We start from the raw sequence: 19,632 nt of genomic DNA, 5'->3' as shown, positions 1-19,632 counted from the left end.
TTCCAAGCCCTGGCCGACTCTCTGGTAGTCAGGGCTACTGTGATGCTTTTTGCTACAGAAGGGAAGATCATTAGGGAGCTTATTGTTCCAGACCTCATCAACTCAAGAGAAAGCCCTGACTTGACGCTTGCACCTTGCTGCTGAGACTGGGATCCTGTGTGCTTAGTGAAGCCTTAATGAAGCAGCGCAGGCCCCATGAATTCCTGTTGTTTTCCTTTCTGCAGGAGCTAAGTGTGGCTCTGTACAGGCACCTGCTTGGCCTTCAGGAGGGCGAAGGCAGCCTGGACCAGCCTGCAGCTGGAAAGGATCTGAACCTTCTGTGCTGTGACATCGATCCTGTGTTGATTGAGAGGGCTCAGCAGTGCAGTCCCTTTCCCGCCTCCATATCCTTTGCCAAGCTGGACATCATGGATGCCAGCGCCAGGGAGCCGTTCCTGAGCTCCTACCTGAGCCGTTTCGGCCGCTCCACCTTTGACGTTGGCTTTTGCATGTCTGTAACAATGTGGATCCACCTGAACCACGGGGATAGCGGCCTGATAGAGTTCTTGTCCTTCCTCTCCTCTCTGTGCAAGTACCTGCTGATTGAACCCCAGCCCTGGAAGTGCTACAGAGCGGCTGCGCGCCGCCTGCGGAAGCTGGGCAGAAACGACTTTGATCACTTTCGATCTCTTGCTATCAATGGGGACATGGCGGAGAGGATAACGGAGATCTTAACGAAGGACTGTGCCATGGAACTGGTGTGTTGCTTTGGTAGCACCAGCTGGGACAGAAGCCTCTTGCTTTTTAAATCAAAGGGATCAAATCATGAGGGCAGGGAGCCCTCAGAACAGGAGCAGTGCTGTGATTGACAGAAATGACCTCGCGTATTTGTGACTACTTAGGAAAAAAGGTGTGTGCTGGTTACAGAGTCAGATCTAGGAATTGCTAAATGCCTGTCAGGATCATACCTTGACCTCCCAAGGGAATGTGGGACAAGTCACGTCTGTGGTTTTTTTCCGTCCGCAAAATACGGTGACAGTTCTAACCTGCCTTGTGGGTTCTGAGATTTCTGTTCCTAGAAAGTGCACTTGAAACAAAAGTTGCCAGAGATGTGCTTTCTATGTGTGCTAAGAATATTCCCTGGAAGAAAAGAAAATGTGCCTTTTTCATCCCTAGAGGCTTTCAAGGAAAGGGAAGGAAATTACATTTCTATTGGCCCATGTGACACATTGTTTTGCTTCTTGTCATGTTGTCTCTATACAATATTTCAAGAAAATACAAAACTTGGCTTACAAGCCACGAGCAAATAGTTTGGATCAGTGCAGAGGTTGTCTGTTTGGTCAGTATTTTGGTCAGGCTGTGATCAGTACATCTTTGCTTTTGTCAGGTAAGGCTTGCGTGGAGTATGCATTGAAGGCTGATAATGGTGTGAGCGTGTCGGGTTTTTTTTGTGGAGTGACTTTTTATGGTAGGATGTGTATTTAAGTGTATAAAAACATGAGAGCTCTTTGTAACAGTATCCATGAAATAAAAATAATTTATTTTTACCATAAATACTTTGCTGTTTTTTAATCTTTTTGTTCATGTTGCTTTCAAAACCTGAGCAGTCTCAGGTAACTGAGTTTACAATTTCTTTTATATTCACAGGCTGTAATGAGACTTTGGTAAGCTTAAAGCTTAAATTATGTTTGGCCATGGTTAAAGATTTTTTGGGGTGTTTTTTAGTAAAATCTGTGAGGAAAGAATGGAAAAAATCTGGCATCAAGAAAAATGTCTTAATTTCGTTTTACTTCCTTTAATGCCTCTAATGGTTTTAGTTCGTATATAGCTAGTGTTTCTCTTAGCTTTGATAATTAAGTAGGACTCAATTAAGTGAACAGATTAAAACCCCTGCCTGAGTAAATTATGACACACAGAAATGGATAACTGATGGCTCTTATGGATTTGTAGGTTCTGCTGTTTCCTTACTGTGAAGGAGAGGGAAGCCCAGGTATGTGCTGTAAGCTTGTGTCCTTAGAGAGAAGGTGCTGCAGACGCCGGGGAGAGGAGGCCGCCGCCTCCGGGAGGTGCTCTTGCCCAGCAGATCCTGTGCTCGGGTGAGTCTGGGTGCAGAGATGTTCTACTTTCTGTCCTTCCTGGGACTTCCTCGTTGTTCTGCAGTGATCGCAACAAAGAAAGCACCTTGTGCTTCAGTCTTTGAGCTGAGAAAATGCCTGGCATGGCTGGTTAGACACTTCTGCACGCGAAGCTGCTGGAGTCTATGAATGCACACACACAGACACGGACACGCGCACACTTCTCGTGTGTTTGTGACAGGACTGTGTAGAGTCACAGAAAGGCTTTTAGGCTCTACCTAAATGCAACTTCCACAGTGTTTGGCTACTTCCACTGGAAAATGTTTAGGACGCACCCCTGAGAGTGTGGAAAGCCTTTCTCTGAGAGGTCCTCTGCCTCCCCAGCCGCAGACAAATGCATCTTCCCTGGTGATGATGGTGAATTTTGTTACTTTAAAGTCTGTGCTGATTTTACTATCCCTGTGGAGGGAAAGGAAAACCAATTTGTCCTGTATCCTCCAGAGGGCTGGAACCCAGACCCAAGTGCCTGATCTCTCATTAATCACTTTGGTAATTAAGCACCACATCTGACATCCATTGTAATCTATGGGTAAGCTCCACTGACTCGAGGGGTGTTGGCTCACCCAGCGCTACTCAGCAGCTCAGCCTCCCTGTTCATTCTGCTTAGCTGTTGTTTCCTGCGTTGTGCGGCTGGTGGCACTGGAGTATCGTGCAATCCACAGCCCTGGCCCTTGGGAGATTTCGTTGCACTGTGTCAATATTTGTTGCTGTTTAATTTGAACTTTAAAATACTTAGAGAATGAAACTGGACTGTGTGTGTTGAGTGCTCATCTTAAAGGAGAGAACAGGTTTTCCTGCACTTCATTTCACCATGGGGGTTTACACACTTGCCTGTGAAGAATTTTATGCAGAGTTGCCAGAAGGGCTGACAACCCAAAGAATTACACGCAGACTCTCTCTGCACCCCTTTGGAATGACTTTCCCCTTCACCAGAGAGGCCCTGTCTTAAAATTCTTATGCTCTGGGTGATAAATCAGTAAATCAGTGTTTCCCTGGGGGATCCCTTTGGGATGCTTGTTGTTGAAAGATGGTGCATTTTCTCTTTCTTTTTCTTTTTTTCTGCCCCTTGTGTGTGCTGATCACGTACAGACCTGCAAACCAGCTCAGTGCATATGTAACAGTATGATGTTTTCTAGCTTCTGTCAAGTCTGGGTTGTTAAGCTGCTAATATCAGTATGTCCCACTGTCTCTAAAATGGCTGAACTCCAAAACTAGCCCTATTTGTCTTTGGCACAATGGTATGTTTTGTTTCTTTTTCTGTTTCTCTTCCCTTGCATATAGCCACAAATACAACTCAAAGTGATGTCAGTGCACATCCCTGTGCAGCTGTTAGGACATCAGGTAGCTCAGAATGGATTCTGTCCTTTAGCAGACAGGAGAAAAATCTCCGTCTTTCCTTTTCTTTTCAGCTTGTTGCCTCTGCTCTCCAGGAAGTTGTCAGGCCATGAGGGACACAGAGGTGGGAGCCCAGTTCCATGACGCAGCAGTAGAAGAAACCCTGTGGATTTGAACTGCAGTGCTTATGTAAGGCCCTGGAGTATTTATTTTCTTTAATACTCTACTTTCTCTGTTTTGCAATGTGCTTAAAACATGTTCATGGGTCTCTTGAGAGCAGGAGAGAAGGAAAGTAAATGTGAGTGTTAGAACAAGCACTTCTGCTCACTATTGCTCCGAGCTCTTTTCAAAGTTGAGTGGTTATTGTTCTTCATCCAGCTGGGGAAATGGAGGTGTCGCTTGCTTGGTTGAGGTCCTGGGGGTGGTGACTCTTGTAGAGCTCCCAGAACCTGAGTTAGGGGAAGATGAAGCTGGTGCAGAGGCTTCTATGCTGAAAGTGCTGCTTGTTCATCTCTGTCATCTGAGGATGGGGCAAGCCTGGCAGTGGTGGCAGCTGCTGCTAAACCAAGGGGGATGTGACCTTGTCCCAGGTATGTAGGGGCAGGGCTGTGCTCCCACTGCTCAGCTGGGAAGCTGTGGCATCAGGCTGTGCTGCTGGGTAGGTTCCTTAGCCCTCCTGGCTCACTCGTTATGTGCTGTGTTATTTGTGCGCATGTGCCTGCGCATTGGGGGGGTAGCTAAGAAAACATGCCAGCTCTTTCTTATCTTTAAAGCTCCAACCCCATGTTAAATTCAGCCCTTGCACAAACAGGTGAACATTTCCAGGCAGACACATTACATTGTGATGGGACTGTCGGACCGCTGCCCTGTTCCATGCCAGCAGCAAGCTGGGACTTCCCGTGCAAGTGCTGTGCAAAGTCCCTAGGCTCTGCGGTCCGTGGTTGTTGCTGGGCTCCCTCAGACCTTGCCTCAGTCTTTCCATCTGTGAAATGAGCTTGATATCCACCACCACTGTGGTGATTTCTGGTGTGGAATATTGGCTGCATGTCTGCGCAGCACTTTTGGGAAAGCAAAATACTGACAAGCTGTGCTGTATCATCAGCTGTGAGCTATACCATTGTTCATAATAATCAGCTGCAGCCACTTCAGATATTAAGTAGGTACCATACCTTCAAAGTGTTCTGACTAATTAAGTTTCACGCCACTGCTGTGTAGCAAGTCTCAGTTAATTATCCCTCTTACTTAGATGGAAAAATCTAGGCAGAAGAGGTAAAACATCTCATCCTGAGTAAGCCAGCATCAAAGCTGGGGCTGAGAACTCGCAGGTTCCAGTTTTTGGCTGACTTGTAAGGTTTTGCAGTTACTGCCAGCTTTTGTAGGAAGCGGTACTTAGGTGGCGACAATGAGAGATGCTTTTGTTGAATTCAAAATCTTGCTTGCGCTAAGGGACAGTTTGTTGTCTCTTAAGTTGTTGTACTGAATGGGCATGACGGATGCATTGAGAGGGAAAAGGGAGTTTAGTATGTAAAGATAGTGCAACAGCAACTGTCAGTTTAACATTGACAGCTGCCGGATCAAATGACTGTTGTAAGCACCCATCTCCGTGCTCTCTGCTTCCCTTCTTACGCACGTGTACTGACCACCCTGCAAAGGCTGTTAATGCAGCATTTCTAGATGGTGACAGAGAACCCAGTTCAGTCTAGCTTTCCCCAGAATGTGTGATGGGCCCAGCAGTGGAGGAGTCAAGTTTAGGAGCTGAGAGTTGGCAGCAACGAGTCTGCTCCCATGAGCAGCTTCCTTTAGCTGGAAACCCAGCAACTTGTCGCTACAGGCCTGCACGGAGAAGCTGCAGATTTTCGGATTTCCTTTGCTCAGCTGAGGGCAAGTTCCTCCTTGTTCTTCCTGGCACTTTGCTGCCTGTGAGTTTAAGGAGAAGTGAGAGGTGCCGACCCATGGAAATACAGGCATCTGCTCCTGGCAGGGTGGAAATTTGAGAAAAGAACAGCCACAGACCGAAAGCATACGATGCCTTTCCTCTACCAGGCGAAAGTCAGTTTTCAAATAAGTTTGATGCTTAGGCTAGAGCAGACTCTTCGAGCCTCGAAGGTCTAGATGCAGTCTCTCTGCACCTAGTGGAGAGGTTTTTAGATAGGTAGTATGTGGGAAGCTTGTCTTGCCTCTGCACTCTTTAGGCTTCAGGGTTTCAATTCATATACCTCAGTTTTTCATTAGGTTCACTTGTGCTAATGTGGGCCGAAGACTGGGTTTCCCACAGGCCTTTGCACACATTCTTTGCAATACTATGGGAAGAAACCTTGCTGCCAAACCTCGCATCAGCTCAGGCTTGACTTTCTTGGACTTAATTCTGTGGGAGGCTCCTCGTTACCTTAGAGCTGGGCCATCCGCTAGGTTTGGAGTCCAAAGGGGTCTAGAGATTGAAGAAGGCGGCTTGGGGTCATGACTTGGGTCAGGGTTATGCTTAAATATAATACTCTAACAAGAACTGAAGGTGCTCAGGCCTAAAAGCTAGAGGAGAGGAGCAGCTGCCTTCCCTTTGCCTTTTGATCCAAGACCTTGGTTCTGGGATGGGAATGTGTGTCCCTTTCCTACCCCTGCCACCAATGGGCTGCACAACTTCATGGAAAGCTTCTCCTTTTCTCAGACCTCTCAGACCTGTGATCTTACCCTCTTTACTTCACTAGGAAGAACATTCCGACATCTGGTGCACTAAGCTCTTTCGACTCTGTAAATAAGAAGTGCTGTGCAGACCTGATCTGTTATGACCAGACAGTCTGAGTTCAATCTGCTATCGATCAGGCTTGCAAAATACATGTTTACCCTAACTTGCAGCAAAAACGATCAGCACTGGGTTTTTCATGGGGCAGCTTGACTCTGGGCAGAGAGTCTTATTTTGAGGGACATGTTTTCAGAGCAGCAGAACCTTCTGGACTCTTTCACTGCAGTGTAGGGTCGTTGCTGCAAAGCAGGGAAGGTGAGGAGGGATCGTGCTCATGCTTGCATAGCAGAATACAGTTTAGATAAGTGCCTCTGTAAGCAATAATCCCTCTGCATCTAGGAGTGACACATGGTGTGCCAAAGACTGGACGTGGCACTGCAGATCCTGTGCCCTATTTCCTGGTGCGGAGTGCTTCGTGATCCCAGAAGAAGTCATTCTGTTTTACTCTTGCATTAGCAACTTGTGCTTCCATTTGAGTGACAAAGATTTAGTTAGAGCTGAGTGTGAGGGTGGTGTCCCTTCTCGGTCCCCCTCCACCCCGGGGTCAACCTAAAGACTCTGGAGTCTGCGAAATGCACAGAAGCTGCTGAAATGCAGCTTTGTTATCCCAGCCGCTGAAATCCAGGGGCAATCATGCTGTGACAGGCCTGCCCTCCTGGGAGAGAACAAGCTGGGGGTGACACATCAAAGGAGAAGGGCAGCTCTGCGGTGTTCTCTGGAGATCAAAAGGAAGCATAAGCAGGGCGGCTCCTCTCCTGGCTGGCCCTTGAGACTGCTCAAATCTTTCTCCGTGTCCCTTTAATCTCAGTTATGTCCTAGAAGATCATTGTTTCAGACATGTGAGATGGTGGTGGGAAAGGCCCATCTGTGAAGTGGCTAGTGTGTGTGTGTGTGGGGAAATCCTTGGTTGTATGCTCCTTTGGGAAGAATTCCCTGAAAATGTACAGGAGAGCAAGGGGTTTGACATATCCTTCTAATGTAGCCAAAATCTTAATGGCCCACCTGGAACGGTAGACATGGCGGGAGCGCAGAAGTGCCCAGGGAAGCTGGGCGGGGGGTCTGGGGCCGATGCCACGGAGGCCACCGGCTCCCCTCTGCAGCCCCTCCACCTTGACGGTGCCCGGACGGGGGTCTGCTCTGTGCGGCTGCTACTGCATTACGCCGGGGATCAGGGCTAATTGCTGCTGGTGTGTGGAGGGAAGTGAATTAGCAGGGCAGTATTTGAAAGTTGTGAGGGCTTTTCAGGAATGTGTGGTGGCTATTGTACAGAGCTTTTGAATCTCCTGGGCTTGATTTGCTGCAGTAACTGCTGCGTTCTTGGTTGTCATCCCCAGACTGGCCAGCGCTGACTGCTTTTGTCCAGGGTGGCTAAGTAGGGCAGATGCTGAATTGTTTATTGTCCTCCAGCCCCTACAGCGGGGCCTGCAGTGCATTCCTTACTGACTCAGGTTTAGTTCTAACCCTGCATCTTAACTCTTACTTAGCCAGGTGTTGCTTGCTCTTTTCCTTGAAATATCCACAGTCATTATTCAGGGCAAATGCCTGAGAACAGAATTGCTTTCTGTTTGTCCTAGGTCCTTTCTGAGCCCACTGTAGTTTAGTCTGAGCCTTCTGTTTGCTATTGATGTTTACTTCTGTTCCATTTAAAACACATGCTCTGTCTCTCCCCTCCATCTGCTGAGCACCAGTCCTTCAGCTGGCAGGACTGCTGTCATCTTACGGAGGGGACAGTGATCGGAACGGGTCGGCAAGCTACGTGCGCAGGTAAAGGGACCTTGCCGGGACCAGCAGGGCAGGGCAGCCCATGGGCACCCCTGGCCTTGAGATTAGGGCAGCCGCACTGACCTGCGAAACCTACTCTTCTGCCCTGCCTTAAACAACCCCTGCTTCTCAGCACTTTCTGTGGGACTTTCTAAAATGGTGTGGCTTCTTCTGTGACGTCTCGTGCGGTGCTGAGGCAGGCTTTCCCTTCATGGAAAAGTGATGTGAGAGCAGAGGTGTGGAACCTGAGAGCACAGAAATGTGTGATAAAGCATTCGGCTTCCACAGTGGAAAAGGTGCTGCCGGCTATGGCTCAGCAAGAGGAAATGGAGACCTCACAGAAGCGGCAAGACTCGCAGTTGCTTTGAGGAGGGAACAGTAGGAGAGTAAATGCAGACGAGACTTTGGAGTCAGATTAGATGTTCCTGGGCACCTCCTGGCCTCAGCATTATGTGCTCTTTCCGCCTGAGGACTGTGCTATGGATGCTGAAAGCAGGAAGGCCGGTGGCTCCATCCCATCTGACCTTAAATAACGTCAGTGCAGAATTAATTTCAGGGGATTCCCAGCCCAGGCTCTGGAAGGTTCAGGGACCATTTACCTGAGCTGTGGGTTGAAGAATGACAAGAAATACAAAAGCAAAACAGGCCTGCGCTAGGCCTTTCTCCCCCCCACTGCGAGTTTCCCAGGTGACTAGTTAGTGTCCCAAACTCTGATCTTTGCCTTTGGGGGGGGTGGAGAGCGGAGAGCTGCTGTGCTTCTCCATGTTCTCTCTTGATCTGCATTTCTAGCTGGTGCTGTCACCAGCAAACTTGCTCTGCCGTTTGCCAAGGCTGCAGGTCCCGGCTAGTAGGTGTTCTCGGCTCTGTATGTGTGTGTGTGCCTGTCCTTTTTTTTCCTTCCCCGAAGACCAGCTTCAGCTGGTTTGTGCGAAGTGCTGACTGCAGGCGTTGTGCAGAGCATGACTCAGAAGGGTAGAGGTTGGGGGGGAAAGGGAGCAAAGTCTTTGAAAGGGTTGTAAACTACAAGCTACGGTGGACAATATTGGCGGAGGTGGCCTGGTTCTCTTCCAGGTTTGAAAGGAAGAGTATTAAGGAATTGCCAAGAACTGGCATAACTGCAAGGCAGAAGAGCGCTTTATTGAAGTGTTAAATGCTAATAAAGCTGCTAGTAAATCTGTTAATGTTGTGTTTGTGCAGGTGTGTATGCAGAGACAGGGAGGAGAGGACATTCCTACCGGGAGGTACATGGCGGCTTACAGAGGGCCTTGTGTTCCCTGTGGGAGTAGGTTGGTGATGGTCACAGTTGTCATCAACAGAGCAACACACTGCTGCAGAACCCAGTTCTCTTCAACTCCCTGCTCTGATTTCAGGGTGCAGGTGGGTCCGTTGGGTCTGTCAGCTGCTAGTGATTCATGTCATCTAAGGGTAGTTTTAAAGACTTAAGCTCTTAAAGAGCAGAGGTGCTCAGCTTTGGGCCACCAGATCTCTTGGAGGTCATGGAGAGCAACTCATCCTGATTCCTCTCCCTGTGATGTGGCTGTGGCTGTCACATAAGAAACGCAAATTTGGCTGTGTGATAAGACAGGAGAATGGCCCCTTCTCCCCCCTCGCAGGAACTGCTTTGCGTATGTGCCAGCTGTGGGGCCGACACACCTCGCTGTGGTTTCACCATGGCAAAGCAGGGACCTGGGGGAGTGAAGATGGCAGAAAGCAGGTTGGTCTGTGCCCAAGGGGCTCTGGGAAAGGAAGGGGGCAACTCTTGAATATATGCAGGGGTTGCAAACCTCTGGACTGTGAGAGAGCAGTTCCCCCCCACACACACACACTTTTCTCTCACCTTGGCATTTGTTTGACACGCTGTCAGGGAAGACGCTTGTCAGACAATTTGCTGATGTGGCGGCTCTGAGGCTGAGAGATTTGCCTTCCGCGCAAAACCCAGCAAAAGTTTGTTGGAGCCGTCTGCCCTGGTTACAAGCAGTTCCCTCCCCACGGCGGTGGACGCTGCGAGATCAGAGCTCAGCAAAGGCACAAAGGGAAGCGCCAGGCGGGGCCGCGGCCTGCTCCCTGCTGCAAACAATGCTGACAAAGGCCTCTGGGGCTGGGCGGACCGGCCTTCGGATTCTCCTTTCCCACTGAGGTGGAAAGAGAAGCCTGAGATGGCCGCGTCTGCTGTGGTTCCCCAGCCCAAGGGCCGTCTCCCTGCCCAGGTCACCCTCGTGGCTTCGGAGCAGAGTTTGCATAGGCTGGGGGACACGAGCGTGTGCGCGGGGGGCTGCTTCTCCCCTAGCATCCCATGGTGAATCCGTCGCTGCTCTTCTCGGAGTACCCAAGCTGCTCCTGGCCTTTCTGTCCCTCCCTGTCATGGCTCGTAGGGTGTAACTGAGCTCTGCTACTAACTAATACAGTCCTGTGAGTTCAGGAGAGCTCTCACCAGTGTCTGAGAGCTGAAAGAAAGGTGCTGCTGATGGGCTGTCTCAGATACCTTCACCGGGTGTTGTATCAGTGCAGTGTTCAGGCTCCCCTTGAGCTCTGGATTCAAAGACCTACTGAATTTTGCAGGTTTTTGGATTCAGTTGGAGAACCCGGGCCAGTGCATTACAGGAATAAAGGCTAGTTTGAAATGCAGATCCACATCTGAGGCTGGATTTGAATCTCATCCCAAGCTAAACAAATGCCACTCTGCAAGGCTGCTTGGATGATAAGTACTGAGAACAGGGGCAGTCTTGGGAATGTGGATTAGCCATGTCTGTTCTGCTTTGCAGAAAGCAGCTGTTTGCTGTAAAAAGGTAGCAGGATCTTCATTTTCTTATGGCGTAGGATTTAAACTGAAGAAGAAGGGAGTGCTCTCAGCCCTGGTTCTCACCTCACCTGCAACAAATATGGATCAAAGGCAATAAAGGGGCTAATATGAATTGGAGCTGAGCTACCTGAACAAGAGGTTTAGTAAAGTTGCAGCGTACATGAGATTAATTTAACCTTTCAGGAATTTAATATGAAATTCATCTGGCTAAACTGTGCAAATCCTGTATCTGGTATGTGGGTTTTTTGGTGAGGGGGAATGGTTTTGTCCCCTTTGCTCTAGCAGCTGAAGGTGCAAAGGGTGCTTGATGCAGCCAACTGAAATTCATTCTAAGCGAATATGGGGCCTTTCTGCCTATCCTTCGCCACCAAACCAGCAGCTAGAACTTGCCCCAGGGATTCACCTTTCCATGCTGCCAGGCTTAGTCTCTCCTCACATCTCCAGTCAAGTGATTTCTTGACTATCGTCGTGCTGCTGTGACCCTCCTTAGTGGGAGAGGAGAAAAAAAGAAAAGGATTCTCTGAGCCAGACCTTCAGCCAGTGGAAATGGGGCCTTTGAGCTGAATTTTGTGCAATTCCTTATTTGGTTAGCTGACAGCTTGTCCTGTGGTCCTTGGGTTTGAAGAGCAAAGATACTTGCATGAGCAAAGCTGTGGAGCAAGCGTTGCTTGGAGGTGATCTTGCTAGCCCATGCAGACAAGTGGTGGGGTTCAGCGATGCTTTGACAAACACCTGTGTGCCTGAATATTTGCACATACTAATGGATGCAGGTGTAGCCTCAGATCCTACATTTGTGTGCACAGTTGTGCCTGGGCCTCGTAGTCGTGTATACTTAACGCTGGTCTGTGCAGTGTTTTGTCCTCTACAGTCTGTCTTTTAAACTCTAGAGTGCTGAAGAGAGAAGCCCCTTACTGGGGCTACTCCCTTCCAACCAGCAATTGGTAGGCTGATTTTTTGCAATCTCTGATTCTGTAGTGGGAATCAGTGTTTGTGTAGCAGCTCTGCATGTCTTTCATGAACAGCATTAGGCTGTCTGAATTTCCCTCTGCTTGATGTTACTGAGAAACAAACACACAGAGCATTAAAAGGTGAGCACAGAGGGAACCGGGTGGGAGCTATAAATGATCCAAGACTCTTATGTCAAAACATCCCCACCCCATTCCTTGCATGGCTGGGATGGTTTGCAGAAAGCTCAGGCTTCTCAATAAATTGCAGAGAAATGGGCACAAAAGTAACTCTAAAAGGGGCCCAGTCCATCTCCAGTTAAATCCGCAGGAAGTCTAGTCCCACTGCACCACTGTAGTCAGGGCTCGGTGAAGTTTTCCTTATTGCACTTGGGTTTAAGCTAGCAGGGTCACCACAGCTTTCAAAAAAGGGACAGATGCCAATGCAGGATAGATGGGGTCTTTCCGGGTTGGGGTGGCATTGTGGTTGGAACAGATCAGCCCACTTGAGGAAGGGGAGGCTGAAACGCTGACCCTTCCCAGAACCAGATGTTGGATAGAAAGTGCAGCATAGAGGTTATTTCTAGTTGTGGGCCAGGCTTTCCCAGAGCAGAGGGCTGAAGCTTTGCTGAAATCGAGGACTGGTTTATATAGTCAAGCATAGGGCCCTGAGTTGCTTCTTGCTCTACTTAGGGCCTCATCAAGGACTGAGAAGCTTCCAGGGTGTCGGACGTTGCTGTTTCTGGGCATTTCATGTTGAGATTCAATCCTGCAAGCCACTGAAACCTACCTTGGTCCAGCTGGGATCCCCCAGGACCTTGCAAAATCAAGGGCTTCTGTCTGGATCCTCTTGGCGTTGTTGTCCTACATAAGGTGTGTTGCATAACGTGTAGAGCACACTCCAGATACGTACGTGGGCGAATCCTCCAGGGAGAACTGAAGTCAGTGCTCAGGTCGGAACATGTCCTATGGGTGTTTGTTGCCATGAGTGTGAGCTGGCTGTCCGGAGAGCTGCCAACATAATGCAAATGCAGGGGGTCTTTCTGGACAGAGTCAGATTGAACAGAGAGGGGCTGGGGTCCCTTCCAGCTTGGCGCATTTAAAACTAGATTGGAGAAAGTGCAGACATGCAGAAGCTGAAGAACAAGCCATTTGTGAAAGCAAAGGGCTTGTCTGATGCTAACTCGTGTCTGATTCTTGAAAGAGGCAATCGTGTAGCATACTGCAGTTTCAGTTTTCCCCTGAGCAAGCCCAAAGCCAAATCAACTTCAGGTTTTTTTAGCGTCTTGTCATCCACTGCTTTAAAGGAAAAGACACATTTGGGACTTTTCCTCATTGTCTGGTTTGTAAGTCTTCTGGAGTCCTATTTCTTGAGTGTTTTCTGTTGCTGGTAGGTTAGACCTTCAATTTGAAACTAGAAAGAGAGCAGTTGTTCTTTTATATTCCCCTGACCCCAAGAGCTGTGGCTTAAAACGGTCCTACCTAGCGGGAGAGTTGGTGTGGGGGTGAACTGGAGCAGTATCATTGACTGCACTTGTGGGTTTCTGTCTAATGAAGTGCTAAGGGAATAATGGATTTACACCTTGCTGAGGTCAGTGGGACCAGGCAGGTGTAAACGTAGAGTAGATCTGGAGCTATGGATCTGAACTGCTGTTATCTTACTCCTTGTTTTATATTTGCACTCCGTGCAGAGTTTACAGAATGCTCCAAGACAACATTCATGTGGTGTCTGTTGTGGTGTCTTTCAGCTCTGCTGCATGTACCTGCACGCAGGAGCTGACATTACTTTGGGTACATGCTGAGGCTCTGGGAGAACTGGAAAAAAGCCCTAGATATTTTATATTCCCTTTTTTGTTTAAGTCTGAACCTTTTCCTGCGCGTCTGTTGGCTGAGGCAGCTCAAAGGGGCACCAGTTTGCTGGCTGGCAGAGAGATCGCTGGCTGTGGAAGGTCTTGATGTTGCTGTGACATCGCCAGCATGGGAAATGTTTGACACGAAGGGTGTTTTGGGCACTTTTGGAGTCAGTGTCAGTGCAATAGAGAGGGGAGGACTGGGCACATGGGCATTAGGGAGCTGGGAAACGTGCAGGCCAGGCTTGCTAATGCTGGAAAACAGGCTCATTTCCAGGAGCAGAAGTCAGGACCCCCGTGGCACCGGATGCCCTTCGCGGGAGGCAGGTTGGATGCTGGCTGAGTCTGGTGGAGGCCTCCGGGCAGGGAGGGCTGCCTTGCCTGGCAGGACCCCCTTGCAGCGCTGAAGGCAGCCTGCCCTGACCCTCTCCCCCCAGCATCCCCGGCCCTCCGCTTGCTTCCTGCGTCAGGGCCCCTGCACCCAGCCCGCGGTGAGTCACGGCTGGGATTCCTCAGTTCTGAAGTGGTTCCTGCTCTTTTCTTTCTCCCCCCCCTCCTCCTCTGGCACTTTGCTTTTTTTTTTTTCCAAAGCCTTGAATTGAAGGGTGTGTCTATGAAATCTCGCAAACACACACAGGCCCCGGCAGGAACAGGTAAGCACCGTTCCCATTATGTTATGAATACCTGGCCGATTGCCACGGGGATCCTGCCAGGTGGAGCAGCCAATCTCAAGCACCTAGACCTGCTGAGCTTTGGGCTTTTGCTGCTCTCTCTAAGTCATTGCTTTGCAGAGATGGACAATTTTAATCTCTTCTCGGCAACAGCCATGTTTTTGTGCTTGTTTGGCCTGGCCTGCTGTGATATCTTGGTTCCCACGGTTTGCTCTTTCCCAGGGTGCCCTGCTGGTAGGGGTGGAGAGTTGAGCAGGCAGCTCCAGCGGCTGGACTGCCCATCCTTGAGCGTGACTCATCCCAGCCAAATTGCAATCTCTAGTAATTTCTGTTGCCCTGCCCTACGCACTGGGCACTGCCCCAGCTCGCCCAAGCCCCTCTGTACATCTCGTCTCAATCTGCTGCATCAGGTTTGGAGGGTGCCTGGCGCATCTGTGCGTTGGAGAGGTTGCTCATGCGGTGAAGGAGCGTGGCTAGGGGGTCTGGACCTGAACCATCTGCGTTTCCTGAGCGTGGATGTGTGCTGTGTGTTGGGCTCCTTCCACCTATCTGAATGTGCCATGAGCACTTGAGGGTCCTTAGTGAAGATGCTATATACTGGGTATTTAAGTATCCATGCTTAAAGTTAGCAGAGAAGACGCGATAGCTGAGACTTCAGCAGGGGCTGCCCAGTAGAGAACAAACTCTCCCTGGACCCCAGCTAGGAGCTCTGGTTGCTAATGCTTGCTAGGGCCTAGGGGAGCAGGTCTTTGCTGCTAGCTGTGCCTGCTAACCAGGTTAAGCCAAAAATGAAGGTCTGCAGGCCACACCATGATGAGCTGTCGGGCTCCACTGTTGAGCGGTGTCTCGGGCTCTGTTGCTGTCTGTGCAGAACGGAGACGATGGCGGTGAGGTTGTAAACGGTCTCTAGTAACCAGAGCTCAGCTCGGACCGTGTGAAATGGCTGCAGCTCCTGGTACAAACAGACCCTGGTCTGAACTGCAACATCTCAGTCCTGATCGCTAGTAATGTGACATGACCCTCTTCCCGTGCTGCTTGTTTGCTCATCAGCATGGACACTAGTGCACACGTCTGTCTCTGGCATCCCGTCTGCAGTCTGGACAGTCTGACCTTTCCAAGCCTTGGGGAACTTTGCAAGCTGGGAAGGGGAGCGTCCCCGTCTCCGCTGAGACCTGGTAGAGGGTGGCGTGTGCTTGGACTGCAGTCCACGTGCTCCTCCTGCCAGGCAGGGACAGTCTTGTTCACGTCCCTGCCTGTGCACAGAGCTGGTGCCCCTTCCTCCTTGCCCTGGGCTCCCCAGGACCCCCACTGCCACTGCGTGATGCTCTTGCTCTGTGGCATTAATGTGGGTGTGCAGAGGGGAGGACAGGTCCGGGAGAGCTGGGGAATGAGCCGCGCTGCCCGTGGGACTCGTGCCTCCCAAGGAACCAGGCCTCGGCCTCCCGCGCGTGCTGCTCCCCACCCTTCTTGCCCCCTCGCCGGGGCTCTGCCCTCCTGGAGGGCTGTGCGGAGTTAACCGGGGGTGAACATCCAGTAGCCAACGCTGTTGCCATTTTGTCTCGGGTGAGGCTTCCTCGGGGCCCGCGGCGGCGTAGTGGAAGCGCAGGTATTTGGGCTGGGCGGGGAGGGTGTCAAGGCAGCAGCTGCCGCTGTGCGTGTGCGAGTCCCTGGCGTGCCTCGAGGCGGAGGCGTGGGAGCTGCTGGCACTCCCGCCCCGAGCTGACACAACCCTCCTGGAATCTCTCCCGCTCTAACCAGGATCGTTGGCAGGCGGGTACCGAATCTTGGCAGCACAACAAGGGAACGCTGGTTTCTCCAAAATTCCTGGGCTCGTTTGGTCAGGGCGCTGGCATGCGGAGTCCTGGCAGGGTTGGCGCGCGCCCCGCTGCGGCACGCAGGGCGGTGGGGCCTGGAAACGGGGCCGCAGGGCTGGGGGTTGGCGGCTCAGGGTCTCTCCCGAGTCCCTCCTGGCCGGTAGCAGCTTGGGCACGGAAAGGTGGTTTATTCCCACTGACCTGGGAGGACTAAGTGACAGGCCAGCCTTGTCCTTCCTTCCTCCCCTTGCCCTGGGCTGAGGCAGCGAGGTGCCGCTGGCCTGGAAGGCTGCTGGCCTGTCTCGCAGTGGTTTTGGTGGCACTGGGAATCCTGGCTGTGCCAGGGCGATGCAGGGAGGCCCCTCTCGGCTCCCCTGACCCAAAGCCGGGCTGGGGACGTCCCAAAGCCGAACCCCCTGAGGAAGCTCCCTTAGCCGTGCAGGCTGCTTTCCGCAGGCAGTGCCTGGGGAGTGGAGACCCCAGGGCTGCCGTGAGCAAGCAGGGGCTGGGTGGAGATGGAAACGAAGCCACAGGAACGGCTGCAGGACAGAGGAAGGGGTTTATCACATGGCTGGAGTGGTGAATGACTGGAAAGAGTCGAAAGAAAGGTGAGGCTGTTGAGAGGAAAGACGGTATGTTTGCAGCTCAGACGCAAGCGGGCGGCTGCCAGTGGGGACTGCGGTGGGGGGCTGCCCAGCCTTGCAGCAGTTACCCCGTGCTGTGTGGAAAGGAAAGACCCAACAAGGACATTGTGCCCCGCACGAATTCAGTGCTAGGGACAATCTCCCCTGGTTTCGTGCCAGGTGTCGAGGGGGATGAGCTGAGCCGGCCTCCCCTCCCCCTGCTGCGGGTAGAGCTCCGCACACCTGGCTGGGGAGGCCGGGCGTGGGCAGGGGAGGCCGGGCCCTGGCAAACTGGGCAAGGCTCGGCCGTTCGCATTCCTCCCTGGATTGGCCACGGAGAGAGAAACCTGGCCTTATACGGTCAAAAAACCCAGTGCCGGCTGTTCCTCCTCCCCGTGAAGGGACGTGTGCGGAGAGGTGTGGATGGGCTGATGGGGTCGGGCATGTTTTCCTCCACCCCTCCCTGCCCTCCCCTCCCTTCTCCAGGTGCCCTGGAGACAATTACGGCATTTGCTTTGGAGCCAGCATGGCTGATCTCTGGGGCTTGCAAAGAGGCCGGTTCCCCCAGTAAACGTGGCTGGTTTTGTGTGTGCTGAGAGCCATGGAGGTGGGCGGCAAGGGGTGCCTGTGGCCTGGGCTGGAAACCTCTCCGAGCTCGGTGCCTGGGAAGACGGTGGCAGCCTCTGACGCTGCAGAGCACTGCTGCCTGCCCGGGGGTTAAGCCTCCCTCCTGATTGCTGAACTCCCCGCTCTGCCTGTCCTGGGCTGGAGTGTTTGGTTAGGAAACCTGAATTAAAACACCCTCTGTCCCAACTTGATCCCACTTTAGATTGCAGACAGAGACAAGTCAGTGTCTCTCCTCGGGGTACGTGGTGAGCAGGAGAAACTGAGGCACAACTTTGTCTGAGCTCGTGTAATGAAAAGGAAGTCAACTCTTCTTTTGCTCAAGACTGGGGGGGGGGGGGGGTTCCCAGCAGCTGACTCTTTGGCGTGTGCTGCTTTGGTCCTTGGAAATGGCTGTCCTGGATGGCAGGCTTGGGAGATGAGCCTGGAGGATCCATCCTTCTGTCCTGTGTCCTGTCTCCTGGAGTTATTCCAGACATCAGCTGGAACTGGGTGGAGTAGATAAACGGCAGCTGTGGGCAAAATGGGGGCTGGCAGATTAAACTGGGTTGGAAGAGGTTAGAGCGGACTTGGGCTTTGCGGAAGAGCACAGTTGTACTCAGTGCGACTAGGTGCGGTGGAAAGTCTTTAGAGCTTTGGTCCATCTTGTTGTGGCCTTTCCCATCCCAGGAACATGCTTCCACCTCATTTCCCATGCATTGAGCAACATGGGATGTGTAGAGGGATTTGGCCTGCTCTGATACAGAGTGTGAATTTGGCTTGGCCTGGATTGCCCCAGTCTAAATGTACTTGTTTCTGTGAGCCTGGCCATTCAGGTGCCCTAGGCAGGACTAGGGTTTAGGCTGCCCGTGTTGAGATCAGGCCCTTGGCCTGTTTAAATGGGAGCTTTTAACAAGGTGTCTCTCTACGGGCCAGAAAGGGTCCCTGGCCTTGCTCAGGCTTGGGCTGGCAGCCCAAATGTCAGCCAGAGCGTTCAGTGTTAAATGAGTCACCAAAGCCTCTGCCAAACACCAGGGAGGGGAAAGTTACTGGTTCATTCGCTGGACTGGTGGGATCTGGTTGAGGGAGATGTTTCTCACTGTTGGTAACTCCGCTGGAAGCCACTTCACCTTCCCCAAGCAGATCCCCAGACTGATTTGAAGTGTATGTGGGCTACGAGGGAGAAGGATCTGCGTGTGTGCCTGAAGTGCATTGGGGCCAGCCAGGCTGAGCTACAGGCACACTTTCCCACCAGGACAGGAGCTCTCGGTGGGCATGGATCGTGCTTTGGGTTCGGGCAAACCTCTGTGGCTCCATTTTTCTTTGTAGCTACTGCTGTGCCCTTGCGAAGTGTCCTGGGGGGGGGGGTCCCTGACAACGCTTTGGGGTACGTTTTTCACTGCCTGGGAGCTGTTTTCCCTTCCTCCGGGGAGGCTGGGCTTGCTGCTGGTTGGGATGGCCTACGGGCTCCAGGGCGCTGAGGCCTCCGAGCCTCCTCTTTTGAAGCGTTTGCAGTGGTGTCACCTGCCCAGGAGAGGGAGCCTGGAGCTCACACTTGGGTGCTCCTCACCCAGGAGGCAGCGGCCGGGAATGCAGAGCCGCTTAGATGTGGTCTGGGGCGCAGACTCGCCCTGCTTGGAAAATAGGAGAGGAGCCCTGCCGTTTCCCTGGCTGCTCTGGCATGTCTTCTGGACTCGGGCCAGGTGCTGTTGTGCAGACGTGAATATTTCCCCAGCGATCTTCCCTGCCAGTGTCTGCCCCATCTAGATCAGCTCTGCCCCCTGCTTTCAGTGCCAGTTTTATCTGTCCCTGGGTTTTGCCCTTGGGCCTTGTCTAGCAACTGAGCTGGGTCCTGGACATCTGATGTCTCCTTTCCCCACGCTGCGGCCGGTGCTCTGATCTGTGGCTCTGACCAGGATTTGAGATCGCCTTTGGGAAGCCTCTTGCAATGGAAACTGCTGTGGCTTTACCTGGAGACAGCTGTGCTTTGGATTGCACAGCTGCAGCTTGCCAGATAACGTGGACAAACTTGCCTTCCCCCCGCCTGCAGATCCCTTTAGCAGCGGCTTTCCCTGCTGGACTGTTGGCCTTGGGCACTGTGCTGGCTCAGCATCCCTGCCCTTGTAGGACTGTCCTCTGTCACCCTAAAGTGGTTTCTGAGATCCTGAGTTGATGATATGACCTGGTATTTCTACAAGACTTGAAGTGGGGTGATAAGAAAAAAAGATACAGAAATTCCCTAGGGAATTTTTCCAGCTGGGTTTAGGGCTGGCTGTTCGACTGGTGTAAAAGTGCAGGAATTAGCCCCAAGGAGGGGACCGGTCCTTCAGGTGAATTCAGTGCTGGAGGGGTAGTATCGTGGAGGGAGAAGGACTGCTAC

At 51.8% G+C, this 19,632-nt stretch overlaps 1 protein-coding gene across 4 annotated transcripts in view; it reads left to right on the top strand.

Moving 5' to 3' along the window:
- Window positions 1–19,632, top strand: part of BCDIN3D (BCDIN3 domain containing RNA methyltransferase) — a 49,769-nt gene that overhangs the window by 2,301 nt on the left and 27,836 nt on the right. For 3 of the 4 annotated variants that reach the window (XR_010385351.1, XR_010385349.1, XR_010385350.1), the window contains exons 2-4: window positions 225–889; window positions 1,930–2,075; window positions 3,524–3,638. Coding sequence is in view for 1 of the 4 variants with exons in the window: in XM_064498364.1 (XP_064354434.1) it covers window positions 225–848 (624 nt within the window). In the remaining 3 variants the exon portion in view is untranslated. Of the gene's footprint in view, window positions 1–224; window positions 1,534–1,929; window positions 2,076–3,523; window positions 3,639–19,632 lie in introns of those variants that run through there. The other variant, XM_064498364.1, reaches the window with a different exon arrangement.

Source organism: Dromaius novaehollandiae, chromosome 28 (assembly GCF_036370855.1).
Source record: "Dromaius novaehollandiae isolate bDroNov1 chromosome 28, bDroNov1.hap1, whole genome shotgun sequence".
NCBI classification, from domain to species: Eukaryota; Metazoa; Chordata; class Aves; order Casuariiformes; family Dromaiidae; genus Dromaius; species Dromaius novaehollandiae.
The sequence above is the reverse complement of the archived record's forward strand: the minus strand, read 5'-3'. Positions and strand labels throughout refer to the sequence as shown.